Here is a 15,814-nt window from a genome sequence, read left to right on the forward strand (position 1 = left end):
TGTGTGAATAGGTTGGTGGTTCTTTTCATTTGTATGTTTTTCTGCTTTTCTAAAGAATCTGTCAGAATAACTGCGCTCTATAATTACAGTGGGATCTTCAATGGCCCTCCAAGACTTTCTGAGTCAGAGACAGTTCATTTTCTCCTATGTTTATTTGATTTGCTTTTTACAGTAAAAGAATGACATTATAAGTGATAGACACTTCAATTTCGAGTTGTTGCCCACATACTCGTGAACACACAAGGTGAAGTAAAAGTCTGAACCTCCCAAGGCCCTGATACTGACAAACTAAAACCAAAACCCTGCCTGTAAACAAGGCTAACAGGAAACTCATATAAACCAGTTGTACATTAACCCTTTAAACCCCAAAGTCGCGTGGATGTCACCCGTCACTACCTACGCTGTCACTTCGGACAGCCCCGCCTTAGCCCGCACAGCCATGACATGCACTTCTTCCAGATTGTAACTACGGGGCACGGCAACGCAGACACCGCCTCCTGGTTGGCCAATTTATGATCATGTGATGCCAGGACTATACAGCAACAAATGTTGTGTGGTTCCACCGTATATAGTTGATTTGTTTTCGTTCATTACTTTTTTCACTTTTGTTCTTATCTGTTACTGTTTGCTCCTGAAAACCCTGTGTGGTTATGCACATTTATAAACCCACATAATTTAACAAAATTGTGCCTCTATTTGATTAGTATATACCCTGTCGGTTATTCTATTTTCATTCAGCAGTCGCACGGCCCATCTCCTACGTTGCCTCCTTCTCTTTCGCTGTAGTTTAAATATAATATTCTACAGCATAGCTCAGATTTAGAATGTAATCCTACTGCGGTAATGTCATTCACCATAGCTACTCAATATTGGAAATGCCACCTACATACCTACATATATTTAATTGTTATTGTTGTTGTTTTTTTTTGTCTATTTGCTTTTTTTTCCATTGAAACTTAAATTAGAGCTGATGACTTGCCTGTACCTTATTTGGCTGCAATGATATTTTATACATATATATACACACACACATACACACACACACACACACACACACACACACACGCTATGTGTGTGTGGGTTTTTTTTCAGTTTTTATATGTTTTTATCTCATCTTTCTGTGGCCACGATGGCAAATAATTTGGAGTCCAAATACAGAGCAAAATATAATGACAGAAGGGCTTTTTAGGCTCAAAAGCAATAGAATTCATTCACTGTTCACATGATACAACCTTGGAAAATGCCTCATTGTAAGAACAAAAGCTGTGTACACTCAAGAGCACACATACACATGAATGCCTATCATTTCATTAATTCAAGGATTCATTTTAAACGATTTTATATCAAGCATTTGTAAAAGTTTTAGATAATCATTGACATTTTATAATTTTCCATTTTTCCCTTCAGGTCTTTAAATAAATTTAAATTTTGCTAACACTGTAATGATCCTTAATTTCACCAATGTTTTTCAGATCTCGAGGAACAAAGACAAATACTGTTTTTATTCATCAATATTGTCTTTCTTATTATTTCTTCATGCATGTGAATGATGCACAGCTTTGACATTTTAATTGTATATATCAGTTTTAGGATGACTCCAGTCTGTGGGCCGGCTCATTGATTGCAGTGTTTCTTTCCTTGTTAAATAACCCTATACATGAGATAAACAGGAGCAGGTACTCTCCATCCTGGGCTTTTGACAAGTGGTTGGCATGTCACATATTGACAGGCATCCATCATCATGAGTCCCCACCTTTGAGCCACCACCTGCACCTTCAAAACACACAGGATGTGTGTAGACACAGAAGACGTGCTGCTTTACAACCTACAGCAGGGAGCACGGAGACAACAGCTGGGAAATGGAGCTTTATTCATGCAGACACATTTGAGAACTTATAGAGGACAGGAGCCAGAATGTATAATCTATGTGTATCTTTTCATCAGATTTGAGATCAGGCCATTTTAACTCCATCAGATGTATGACCATTTTTCATATGGTATTGATGTGATTATGTGATTAACTGATTGTCATTTTGGATCCACTACTGACAATGTTTTAGCTGTTTGCCTCCTGCAGAAGTACCTCCACTTCAGATCAACTCATTCGTTTTATTTGTTTCATTCTTTTCATTCCTTCCTTCTATAACTCTTCTTTTCAGTGTCTGAGTGAGATTTCTTTGTGTGCACAAGGCCTTGCAATGTCGTGTTCTTTAATGGAATTTAATGGGTTTTTGCCCATTTGCTATTACAGAACAAATGACAGACACTCTCCAACAGATGCCTTTTCATTAACGTACAGAATAGAATAGAATAGAATAGAATAGAATAGAACTGCGTGCAGATACAATATTCTATTCAATCATGCACATTTTAATATTTTGAGAAAATGTGCATGGAAATAACAAAAAAAAAAGGTGCTCAAGGTGGTTTTTGCCAATAATTAACTGCAAATAAATTCTGCATCATATGACTGATCAGCTGTTTGCTACATCTTTGTATTAAATTAAAATGTGAAAACATGTCTGATATAACAGGTTGCATCCACTGATTAGGAAACATAATTATTTCTGAGTCCTGTTTGTGAAAAAAGACATCTCAGCCATCTTGAATGGAAAACAACAACAGAACACTCTGCTTCTTCTACTCTTTTTATTGTAGCAATGTGTATCAATGCCTCCAGCGCCACCTGATGGCCGCACAACATAATCTAGATTAAGAGTTTTAATAGCTTCAAATCAGTTCAGGGAAACTGACATATTTCTGCATTTCCCTTTACGCGACTTTTGAAAAGTTAAATTCACATGACATTTTATGGACACACACCTATACAGCTATTGGTATTTATCATTTTCAGAGCACAGATGCAAAAGACTATGTACTATGTGGTTTTAAGGTGAGTTTTCATAAGAGCTTTCCTACATATATTGTATTCTTTTTTGTCTCTATTGTCATTTTTACTATTTTTTATATTTGAGATGTCCATTTTTATTTTCTATTTTATTTACACCTGTTTTTTTTGCACAATCGAGGCCTGTCACAGCTCCCATTTCACTGATATTGTCATGTGACAAAAAAGATTGTATGGTAACACTTTACTTGAAGGTCTAGTTTATAATGCATTAAGTGCACATGTAGCGGCTGTACACATGCGTTGCCAAAGAGTTCTTTCTACACAATCCTTTTTTTCCTTGTTCACTAGTTTATTCTGGCACACATACAAAAAAAACATACGTCAAATGAAAAACCCGCAGTCCGTCTTGGGCAGGAAAAAAGACAAAACTGCTGCTATCTTTTTTAACCAACATTGTAAATACAAAGCAAACAAAATACATACCTGGCACACATACAAAAAAAACACATACGTCAAATGAAAAACCCGCAGTCCGTCTTGGGCTAAAAATAAAAAAAATAAAAAATAAAAATCACAGTTAGCTAACTCCACGAACACACACAAAAAACATTGCAATTAAAAAAAAAGACATACTCAACCGAAAGCCAATCATGACACCAACACAATGGCACACAACACCCACGCAAATATGACATAAAGAAAACAAAAAAATGTAAAATAAAGACAGGACCAACATGCGTGCACTCACCAGGAAAGAAAGACAAAACTGCTGCTATCTCCTGGGGTGCATGACCCCAGTTTGAAGGGGTGTGGGGTTCATGTCCCCAAAATAAAATTGGAATTAGCACAACAAGTCAGCAATGGCAAGTGGAATCCTACACGATATACCTTAACTCTGTTACACACATTTAGAAGACATTATAATGCTTTATAAAAGTCATTACAACAGTTTATGATCATGTACAACAACTTATACCAAGGTTAATAAAGTATTATAAGTGTAGGCCTAATGTATTATAAATTCTGCTTCCATAATGTTTTATACATGCATACCAAAGTGACAACAGTGTTTGTAGGAAGAATCTCCAGTCCTCAGTTACAGAACACATCCTAACCATCATAACTGTAGCCAGTTATAAAGACACAGAGAACTGCTCTGACATGTAGTTTCTGAAACTGAATAATGCCTTAGAAACATCAATAATAATTTACAGGATGACTTTAAGAGCTTTTAATAAAGTGACAACACTGTATAAGATTATTAGCAATTGAATGATATTATAACACAAGTATGATGATGTATGAGCAGTATCTACTGGCTCTGAGTAAAGTGTAAGTCCAAAATTATACATCATAGTGTTCTTAATAACTCTTTATTTTGCAAAAACAAAACATTAAAAGAACAGAGTCAGTAAATAGAAGTGTTACATGCTGCTTTGTACATAAATAAAAACTTATGTGGCAGCTCTAAATCTTTGTTAATTCAAACACATACTTTTTTTTTTTTTTAATAAATAGGAAATCCCTAAAATAGATGGTTATAGGGACCAGTGACAAAACCTAACAAAACTTCCCTACCTAAAAAAATAAATTCCTTCCCGCTTCTTTGGTATGGATGTATAAAACATTATGAAAGCTGAATTTATAATACATTATGTCTACACTTATAATACTTTATTAATCTTGGTATAAGTTGTTGTACATGATCATAAACTGTTGTAATGACTTTTATAATGCTTTATAATGTCTTATGAATGTGCGCTTCATGCATTATAAACTAGACCTTCAAGTAAAGTGTTACCGATTGTATTCTAAAGATTCTATTCTATTCCTATGACAAATTCAAGGAAAAAAAAAAAAAAAACAGAAGAAAAGGAAGGATACTGGTGATGGTGGTGATTAGCTGATAATGGTTAACATTCCGTCTAAATTTTGGATGTCATTTGTTTAATCTAAAAAGGAAATATTATTCTTGAATTGAATGTCTTGGTTTGAGAGATAAATAAACCAAGTTCCAACCGTTTCAGTTTTCTACAGCACACCGACAGCTAATGTTCTCCTAAATATAAAAGTAGGAGTAAAAGCTTTTGTTGAACAGCTGCTTGAAAACATGGTTAACTCAGGATCAATAATTGCATTAAGTAAATCTGCATCCTATACTCCCGTGAAAAGTAACTGAAACAGTGTTCATGATTATCATACGTCTGTTTTCTTCAGCGATATTTCGTGCAACAGCTTTCTTGTTGACTGTTGTACTGAATTTTTTTTTTTTTTTTTCTTTTATGTTAAGCTTTAAGAATGTCTTCAACTTACAAATGCATAAAACATTTCTTTCTACTACTCCAATGATAAAAAAGAAATACATCAGACATTCACAACTCCCACACTGTGTACGTTTGCTCAGTCAGATGAAAGACACATCCTACGCATAGACCTAACCACTTCCCTGTATTACATAAAGGCTCATTATTAAGATCATTTTTTAAAAAACAATCTACAGATCAGAGGTGCAAGTGGTCAGCAAGACCCGAAATTATGTTGACACGTGCGAAATGTGACATACGTTGCACGTGTTCAGTGTCAAAATGTTCTGTTCTTAAAATATCAGGCGAGACTTTGCAAGTATTCTTTCTAAAAAAAAAAAATTAAAAATCCATAAAAGCATGAAGAGCACTTATGCGCAGCGGTGAATTGAATGCTTTGACTATTCAATGTCTTGCTAATATATTTTTGTTTTCAGAAATTCATTAAGATCAACACTCTAACTGAACTGCTACCGTTCTCTGTGGGGACAAAAAAAAAAAAGCTAGTCGAAAATTGCTTTTAGATTTAGAAATCCTTTTTATATAGACTTTAATGTTGGCTATGTAAGTGCAGGGATTTAATCATCAATTAAGCATTTATTGGAAATAAAACAGACCAATCTCATTTAAAGGAAACTTTCATCTGTCTCTTAAACTCTGCACAAAAATGAGGATTACACAGATTACTTCAATGTTGATTTTAAAGCTGTTCTTTTTTAAAGCCTTTTCATTCATCTAAAAGAAGCAACGGTATCAGTGTCAAAAACTGAACAAAGACCTCATTTAAAATGCTGTACCTAGTGGAGTTATTTTCAGTATTGTTGGAAGGCGCTTTACCCCTCAACCTAGGACATAATAATGTGAAATATGTTCCAGATATTCTCCATCCTCATCAACAAGCTACAAAGCGTGTGGTTTTGACAGAAGTTTACTAAAGATGAGTTAACCTGCATGTGAGGAGCGCATATGTTTGGAAGTATCGCCGCCGCTCACCACATACGTCATGAACAGGACATAAAATCATTATCCTGACAAGCAGTAGGTCAAGAACCACTGTTATTTTTCACAGTCAATAAGTAAACAACACTCACAAGACAGTGAGTGCTATTTTAAAGAGATATACATGACGCCTTATGTTGAAAAATACACAAAAGACAGGTAATGTAAAAAAGTTTGCAGGTTTATATCACTTGCGTTCTCCTTGCAAACATATAAAGTCTTCAAGACGTCATAGTTCAGTCTGACATATTGTGATATATTTGTGATTTATTCACTTTGTAATTCTTCACACTTCTAATGATGTCCTTTATAGACTTTTAATTTAGATTTTGACAAGTGAAAGTGACTGTCATAAGACGAGCCGATCCATATCAACAGCATAAACTTTTAATTACAGCTCTGACACTGCAATGCATAGATTTGATCTGGATTTCTTTTTAATTATCAACTTTTACAGTGAATATATTGTATTTGTGTCATCTCTGCAAATCATGACATGTTATCAGTCATTAGGTTTTATATTTTTTCTTCAGTTTTGTGCCTGGTGGAGTATGGATGACAGTGAAGACACTAAGGCAGACACTTACGTTACTTCTTGCGGGTGTTAATAATATCCTCCTGAGACCCAGCAATGCATTTTTGTCCTCTACAGGGGACAAGATATTTACAGCTTTACTTACAAATTTAAACTAAAAAATGGAACTGAACAAACTGTTACGTCATGATGTTTCCAATCGCTTCAATTATTTAATGTAAAAAAGACAAAACTTTTACTTACTGGGTCTCAGGAGGATATAGTATCAGACATTAGAGTATAGATATGTTTAGTCTAGGAAGCTTATTACCTCCGCCAAGGAGGTTATGTTTTGGCCAGGGTTTGTTTGTCTGTCCGTTAGTGTGCAACATAACTCAAAAGTTATGGACAGATTTTGATGAAATTTTCAGGGTTTGTTGGAAATGGGATAAGGAAGAAATGATTAAATTTTGGTGGTGATTGGGGGTGGGGGGGGCCCACGGGGGGAGGGGGGGGGGGGGGGGGGGGGCACTGATCAGCCTTGGCGGAGGTCTGCGCTCTCCGAGTGCTTCTAGTTGACATATGCCATATGGGGGGGCGGGGGCACAGAACAGAAAATTTCTTCAAAATCTGTCCATAACTTTTTGAGTTATGTTGCACACTAACAGACAGACAAACAGACAGACAAACAGACAGACAGACAGACAAACCCTGGCAAAAACATAACCTCCTTGGCGTGGGGGGGCCCACGGGGGGGGGCCACTGATCAGCCTTGACGGAGGTCCATATTTGTCTCTGTATTTGTTCTTTGATTGCCATTTAGTATTAACTCTGTATTTGTTTACCCGTATGTTGTATGTTTGTCCCTTGGCTGTTTATTGTAAAGCGTCTTTGAGTACTTAGAAAAGCGCTATATAAAACCAATGCATTATTATTATTATTATTATTATTTTTTTTTTTAATTTATTTTTTTATCATTAGTAACAGTAATAGTAGTAGTGATGATTCTATAAAACATACTGTGTTATTTAGTTTACCCACACTGTAAAAAACTATTTGGCCCATTTGTTGTTCTAGCATATAGTCGCAGAAAAAAAAAAAATATTAGACCACCCTTGTTTTCTTCAATTTCTTGTTCATTTTAATGCCTGGCACAACTAAAGGTACATTTGTTTGGACAAATATAATGATAGCAACAAAAATAGCTCATAGTAGTTTAATTTAACAGATGATATCTATCCATTTTCCATGTTTTCTTGATAATAACCAAATGACTTCAGTTCTTACAATATCTATGGCATTGTACTGACAAAAACAGAGCTTTTAGACATTCCATGTTTTCTTTTCTGTCTGTTTTAGTCACATGATACACACAGGAGTTAGTACTTGATTGCATAACCACTGTTTCTGATGACTTTTGATGGTCTAATAATTTTTTCTGTGACTGTAGTATTCTGTGTTAGAACAACTGATTACTTCACTTGATGTGATAACACAAAAATACAAGTTAAAAATGTCTCAAATCTTTACTTCACAATCCTAGTCAAACTAATTTAATCAATTCTGTCAAATTAACTTCAGTGACAGTTTAGGAGAGGGGGTGGAGTTAAACCCTGCGTCCAAATGCATCACAGACAATTATTAGGAGCCTTTTCCGGTCGTGAACTTATCGTCGCTCTTGTTTCGAAGCTGGGAATACATTTCATAACACACATAATGCATTCATTTTGTTTAACAAAAATAATTCGGGAAAAAAAGTAGTCGCCTCATAACAAGAAGGTCTCGGGTTCGATCCCAACACCAGCCATGACTGATGAGATGAAATAACAGGTCTGAGTCAACCCAAGTAGTAAACTGATGTCTACACATTTACATTTTTAATTCAGCTCAATTAAATATTTAAGTTTAACCCTTTCATGCATTAATTGTGAGAGCCTTAATCTGTATATATATTTTTTTTCTGAGTGTTTTTATTCCTCTCTAGGCATGAAAAACAAACAATGTGACTGAATTTGTTTTAGGAACCGATTTTTCATGGAGTTACAAAAATATCCACTCAGCTGGACACCATGTGTTTAATTTTAGATGCAAAGAAAGATGTATTTACTGACATACTGTGTAAAAACTATGAAACAAAAACATTTTTAATGCTGCTAATCTGATGTTTTCTCACATTTTAACATACTATAATATTAGTTATTACTCACTTCATGGAGATAAAATGCAAAAAAACAAACTTTTTGTTAAAAAAAAAAACAGCAATAGCAATTAGCTTGTTTTTTTGTTTTTTTGTTTTTTTTTTTTACACTAGATGAAAGCAGATCAGGTTTATCTAGAACAGCAAAGTTACAGTATTGGTATGAATTGCAGTTTATGAGATGATGCATAAATGTCCACTCTGTTGGCTGATATGGAACTAAAACAACAAAATCCATGAATATACAAGAGAACACTGTTGAACAGCTGTCCACTGTAGTGACCACTATACATGAAAGGGTTAAACAACTACCCTAAGAGTTCAACTAACTAACAATCTGTATCCAAAAAACAAAAATAGAGGTACACACAACAAGAGATATTTCATTGAGACAACATGATGTACAGTGTGTTAACGGAACGACATGTTTGTTCATGTGATGTGAAAATTTAAGGTAACTAAAGCTGAAACAACATGTTATTTTTTTATAGTGTATATAAAAGTTGCTGGTGCTTGCACGCAGGTAGAATGTGGATGTACCTATAGGTCAGAAAACATTTTTTCCACTGTTTGTAGAATGCAATGAACCAAATTTAACTTATATACATATTTGTCTCCATTATCGCATCATTCAGCCATGCTCACTCGTAGTTGCAGATCATTCTTCTGTGCGTATCTCTGTGTACCTCCTACATTACACAGTACTAAGTCAGAGTAAAACGTGTCCTCACAGTTTACTCTTGTTTTTCTGCAGTGCTGCCTGCTACGTACTCAGCAGGCAAGATGGCATCGACCTTGGGGCAATGTGCTTGATCTCCGTACATGCTTCACCTCTTAATGATAAAATGAGAAAACTGGGTCGGAGATGTACATTCCCACCAGAAATAGTGGAAATTTAACATCTTCAGCTAAGCACCAAGACTTCCAACTGGGAAATCATCTCTAAATAAATCAAATGAGTTTCACAAATAGGTGAGGAGCCTATGGGAGACCCAGGTTTGCTCCTGGGAGGAATGAACAAGTCTGGATGATTAACTGAGAAATGAATGACCTGCTCATGTATCCACTAGAAACCTACTTGAGCAATCAAATGACTCTAAATTAAATGATATGTGGTACATTGAATCATTTATAAAGGCTGTTGTTATTTTTTTATGACTATTTGTCGACTCATTCTCTGAAACAGAATCTGAAACAACAGGGGCGATGCGTGAAACATGTGTAGACACAGATTTGACCTTAACTAGAGGAACACAGTCAGCAGTAAATAATAATAATAATAATAATAATAACAATAATAATGGATTTGATTTATATAGCGCTTTTCTATGAACGCATACTCAAAGCGCTAGATTTGAGTGCTAGATCAAAGATAATCCATCGCACTATTTCCCTTTAAAGGCCAATTGTCAAAAAAAACCAAAAACTCTTTTACAAATAACATATATTTAACCCATAAAGACCCAAACATCCACCAGCGACTAGAAATATCTACTGATTTAAAATGATTAACACCTGTTGATCCGCTAATTCTGTCAATACATGTAAATAATTGGTGTAAAATACAGTTTGTCATCTTTCATGGTCATCAGATATGACCCATATGGACGTTTAGAGGCTCTGTAGTTACCATGGAAACACCGTCATTCAATTAATCAATATAAAATATATCAATTAATGATATGTTTTACTGAAAAAGTCACTCTTTTCTTCAGTTTTCTCTGTTTCTGATATAATAATCCTCAATTTGAATCAGATTTTTTATAAATATCTACATGATCAGTGAATTAAATCAAGGAAAATACATGATTTTTACTGAAACAATGTAAAACCCAGATGATAATATTGTAATTCATGGTTATAAATCACTTCAGAAAGGTTGAATTAAGAGGAAAAAATATATGGGATCTGCCACTAGAGTAGCACTAGGTCTTTATGGGTTAATAGCATGCATATAATTTTGCATGCAGATTTTTTTTTTTTTTTTAGCCAAGACTAATTCTCTCTGATAGAGTATTTACACCCAAGTGCATAGCTTTTTAATCATAACTCCACAGACTTCTGAATCTAAACTACAATCTTTTCCTGAACCTAGCCAAAGACTAATCAGGAAATTTCGGAAAACATTAAAGTAAAATAAAATATCATCTATATATCAGTATAATCCTATGTATCAAACAGCGACATCCAGTGCCTGATCAATTCATTCACCGTATCCTCAAGACACCTGCAAAACAACACTTTTTTAATATATCTTTTTTACATTCTTTCTTCTGTAAACAGACTTTTACTTAATTACACTTATGATCTCTCACATGCTTTACAATGTGACCTCAATGCTTGAAACTTGAAAATAATATGATGATTCTTATCAGGAAAAAAAAACTTAATTAAAGTAAAGTTTCAGTCTTCTTTCCTGCCCTTGGATGGCATTTTCCTTTTTTTTGTTTTTGTTTAAATATATACATATATAGATAGTTTTTCTTCTTGTGTCTGAGTTTAGCGTTACCTGTCAAATTGTCGTGGCTTTTTATTTTGTGTCGGAGGCTCTTCAATCTGCTGCTCCTATATGAGTTTATCTGGCTGCCAAATTGTACAGCACCCATATACACTTCAAGATCAAACACAAATCATCAATATATTCATATGGGTAACAAGAAATTTGGCAATCACCGTATGTTTTATGAATCCCGTATACAAGTTGTTCTTATTTTCCTGTCATTGCTTTGTGCAAGAACAAATATAAGTGAAAACATTCATGCATGAGGCCCATTGACTTCATTTTTTACATGCAAAAATAGAACAAAGTGTGTTTATCCTTCACTGTCTTTCATATAATAAGCCAGCAAATTTATAAAGTATAATGTGTGAGAAGAAACGCTGAAATAAATCACTTTGAACATTTTGCAGCTGTTGGTATTTTTGTGCTTGTGGTGCTTTAAACACAGTTTGCAAAAGACGGACTAAAGAAAGTGCATGCATATCAAAAGAAAAGGGACCGCCATGAGACACATTACAACTCACCAGAGTTGGGATCAGAGTTGCCATCAGCTTCGGTCCTCTTATCGGGGGAGGCCTGCTCATAGAAATCATCCTGCGCCTGCACCAGAGGGAGAGGTTGTGTGAGGAGGGAGCCACTGCCTACAGGCTCGTGGTCCCCCAAACCGCTGTCACTGCAGCTCTCCTGGGAGCCATCCGGCAGGTGAAACGTGACGCGCCGCTGCGACTAGAACCAAGAGCACAAAACAGAGCCTCTGATGTTAGTGCTCTGCTCTGCCCCCTCATTTCTTTTCCTTTTCACAGTAGTTTAGACTGAGCTGAACTCTTATTTGGTGCTTGGCACACTGCACCGTTTGAGTTTTTCCTCGGCTCAAACTCAGACAAATACAGTGTTGAATAAGCAGCCATAAGATTTAAGATAATATCAGGACAATGCAACATTTGCAAATGAGAGAGGCAATGATGGATTATTTTTAGAGGGCTGGGAATGATTATAGAATTAAAGGTTTATATTGACTTTGGCCAAGTTATTGATGGGAAGGGGAGTTAACACATGGTAAATACAGTCACGTTTCACTGCACAATGACAACCAATAATAACACCATGCAAATTAAACGTCATGCATTGTAACAAAAACTCGGCAAGGTGAACAGTTGTGCCTTTCATTGCAATTAATGTAGGCACAATGAATGAGAGGGTTAAAATCCCTACACTGGTTGCAGTAGACCCTGTTTGTCAGGCTTGCAGGTTCATTTCCAGCCTGATTGTTTAGTTTGTGTTGTCAGTCTGTTTGGGTGTTGGCAAAGTCAAAGTGGTGTGTGAAGTTAACAGAAGCCGCCCCCAGGGTGTCCTCCTTCCCACATTTTGCACTTTTACTCAGCAGAGGAATTTCCTCACCCACAAGTGTTTCTGGGATATGTCTTACAGCCTTACTGTTGCAGATAATGAAGCACACGGACACGCGAGCACACACACATACACACACACACCATCCTTAAAGCCATCCTGATTGAATTTCCAATTGTTAATTCTGAGTGTCTTTTCCCCTTGCTCTAATGACATTTTCCTCAGGCTTTTTCATAAGTCCAGACCAAGCCTCCAGCTAACCTTTCGTGAGCACAGAGAGGTCCCTGCCACATCCTTGGTGATGACAGACAGAGACGGGTTTTACAGTAATTATTGGCAAAAGCAAAGGTCACCCAATCTGCAGTCTAATGCAAATGACCTCATTATATATTTTAGAACTGCTCCAAAAGCATGCAACATTCAATTAAACAAAAAGGGGGAATAAAGGGAGGAATAAATGGGTATGAGAGGGCTGGGGGGTTGGGAGACTTCCAACAACAGGAGACAAAATTCTGGCTTCAATCTTGGCCCATATTGCATGTGTGTATTCTGCATGTTATTTATTTATTTATTTATTCAATGGATGGATGGATGGATGGATGGATGGATGGATGGATGGATGGATGGATGGATGGATGGATGGATGGATGGATGGATGGATGGATGGATGGATGGATGGATAGATAGATAGATAGATAGATAGATAGATAGATAGATAGATAGATAGATAGATAGATAGATAGATAGATAGATAGATAGATAGATAGATAGATGGACAGAGAGAGAGAGAGAAATTGATAGATAGATAGATAGATAGATAGATAGATAGATAGATAGATAGATAGATAGATAGATAGATAGATAGATAGATAGAGAGAAATTGATAGATAGAGAGAAATAGATAGATAGATAGATAGATAGATAGATAGATAGATAGATAGATAGATAGATAGATAGATAGATAGATAGATAGATAGATAGATAGATAGATAGATAGATAGATAGATAGATAGATGGACAGAGAGAGAGAGAGAAATTGATAGATAGATAGATAGATAGATAGATAGATAGATAGATAGATAGATAGATAGATAGATAGATAGATAGATAGATAGATAGATAGATAGATAGATAGATAGATAGATAGATAGATAGATAGATAGATAGATAGATAGATAGATAGATAGATAGAAAGTTTAGAATGAAGTACTGTTAAATGTAAAGGTCTCATGTAGGAATGTGGATAAATGTCACCGTTAGTCATTATAAAGAGACAGATATCAGACGTGACATTTCAAATGAAGATGGTATAATGGGGGGAAGAGACCTCTCCTTTGTTTGTGTGGCAGCTAAAATATACTGATTAGGCAGAGCAGTTTCACCTAGTGTGAAGTAGCCTTAAAGATCTGACATGTTTGGTGTTTCTGCACTTAATTAACAATAGCTAACGGTGCCTTCTTTCCTAGTGATGCCAAATAAGTTGGCCTTAGGCAAGATAGTCATCTGGTTGTTAGTGTGGTGTCAAACTAACAACGCTGACACTTAGATGTGTTTGTGTGTGTGTTTGTGTGTGTTTTTTTGTTTTTTGTTTGGTTTTACAGAAATAACCATGCAATTCACAACAATAAAATGGCTTCACAAATCAGCTCTGATCCAACTAACTGAGTAGCTTCTAGGGCACATGTTTGTCACATTACACACAACTTGGAAGGGTTTTAATACACACGACTAGGACCAGGGTTTTATAAAACTATTTAAAAGGAGGTACAAAGACACAATTTTTCAGAATTACGGGGATGAGGGAGGTGTTGGGTATCACTGGGTGTTATGAAGATGTACAAGTATATGGTATGTGTATGTACATGTATGTATAGGTGTGTATGTGTGTGTATATATGTAAGCATGTGTGTGTGTGTGTGTGTGTGTGTGTATAGATCTGTGTATGAATATGTATTTGCATATGTGTTATTGTATTACATGTTTATGTAAATCATATTATATTTGCTCATAATAATATAAAGTCAGAAACTAAATTATTTAATAATAAATATCAGATATATTATAGTATATAGCACAGGTGTCAAACATGCGGCCCGGGGGCCAAATCTGGCCCGCCAAAGGGTCCAGTCTGGCCCTTGGGATGAATTTGTGAAATGCAAAAGTAAGATATTAACAATCCTTTTAGTTCAGGTTCCAAAATTCAGACCAATTCAATCTCAAGTGGGCAGGATTCAGTAAAATACTGTCATAATAACGTAAAAATAATGACAACTCCACATTTTTCAGTTTGTAAATGTACATATTTTCATGTTTTTCCACCAAAAAAAAGTATAATTTTGCAAAAAATGTAAATAACCTGAACAAATATGAACAACCTGAAATGTCTTAAGAGAAGTAAGTACAATTTTAACAAGATGTTTTGTATATTTGTAGATCCACTGTGATCCGTAAGTTATAATGTACATGTGTAAATGATAAACTGAGGCATAATATTGTTAAAATTACACTTATTTTTTCATTTTGTTCATGTTATTCACATCTTTTGAAAATATACTTTGTAGATGTAAACTTGTTCATAATGTGAATTAACTTTTTTTGCTCTAAAACATAGAGAAAAGTTTGGAGTTGACATTATTTATATATTATTATGTTATTATTTTACTGGTTCGGCCCACTGCAGATCAAATTTTGCCAAATGTGGCCCCTGAACTAAAATGAGTTTGACACCCCTGGTATATAGTATAGATATGCTTAGACTAGGAAGGTTATTATTGTTATTAATTATATAAGGAGAAGGGGTGGGAGTTTCTAACTTATACTTCTCACTCCTTTTCGAATATGTATTATATGTCTTATGTCTTTTGTTTAAGTGTTTTGTTTATTTTCCTCTGTTTTGACATTCATATTCAAAATCAATCAATCAATCAATCAATCACATTTAGATTAAGGACTCCATTGTAACTGGGGAAATGCAGCAGCCAGTAGCGTCATACCGAAGGAACAACTCTTGCTTGACGAAAGGAACACAGAATCCTAATTTTCAATTAATCACAATATAAGACATGTCAAATGTGATATTAGCAGCACTGTCTTCTCAAATGCA

The 15,814-nt window shown here is 35.3% G+C and overlaps 1 protein-coding gene across 4 annotated transcripts in view; it reads right to left on the reverse strand.

The window, feature by feature from the left end:
- Positions 1-15,814, reverse strand: part of pcdh9 (protocadherin 9) — a 406,959-nt gene that overhangs the window by 196,147 nt on the left and 194,998 nt on the right. For 3 of the 4 annotated variants that reach the window (XM_030122700.1, XM_030122699.1, XM_030122704.1), the window contains one exon: positions 11,889-12,090. In XM_030122700.1, the coding sequence (XP_029978560.1) occupies positions 11,889-12,090 (202 nt within the window). The remainder of the gene's footprint in view (positions 1-11,888; positions 12,091-15,814) is intronic. The other variant, XM_030122701.1, reaches the window with a different exon arrangement.

Source organism: Sphaeramia orbicularis, chromosome 3, assembly GCF_902148855.1.
Source record: "Sphaeramia orbicularis chromosome 3, fSphaOr1.1, whole genome shotgun sequence".
Taxonomy (NCBI): domain Eukaryota; kingdom Metazoa; phylum Chordata; class Actinopteri; order Kurtiformes; family Apogonidae; genus Sphaeramia; species Sphaeramia orbicularis.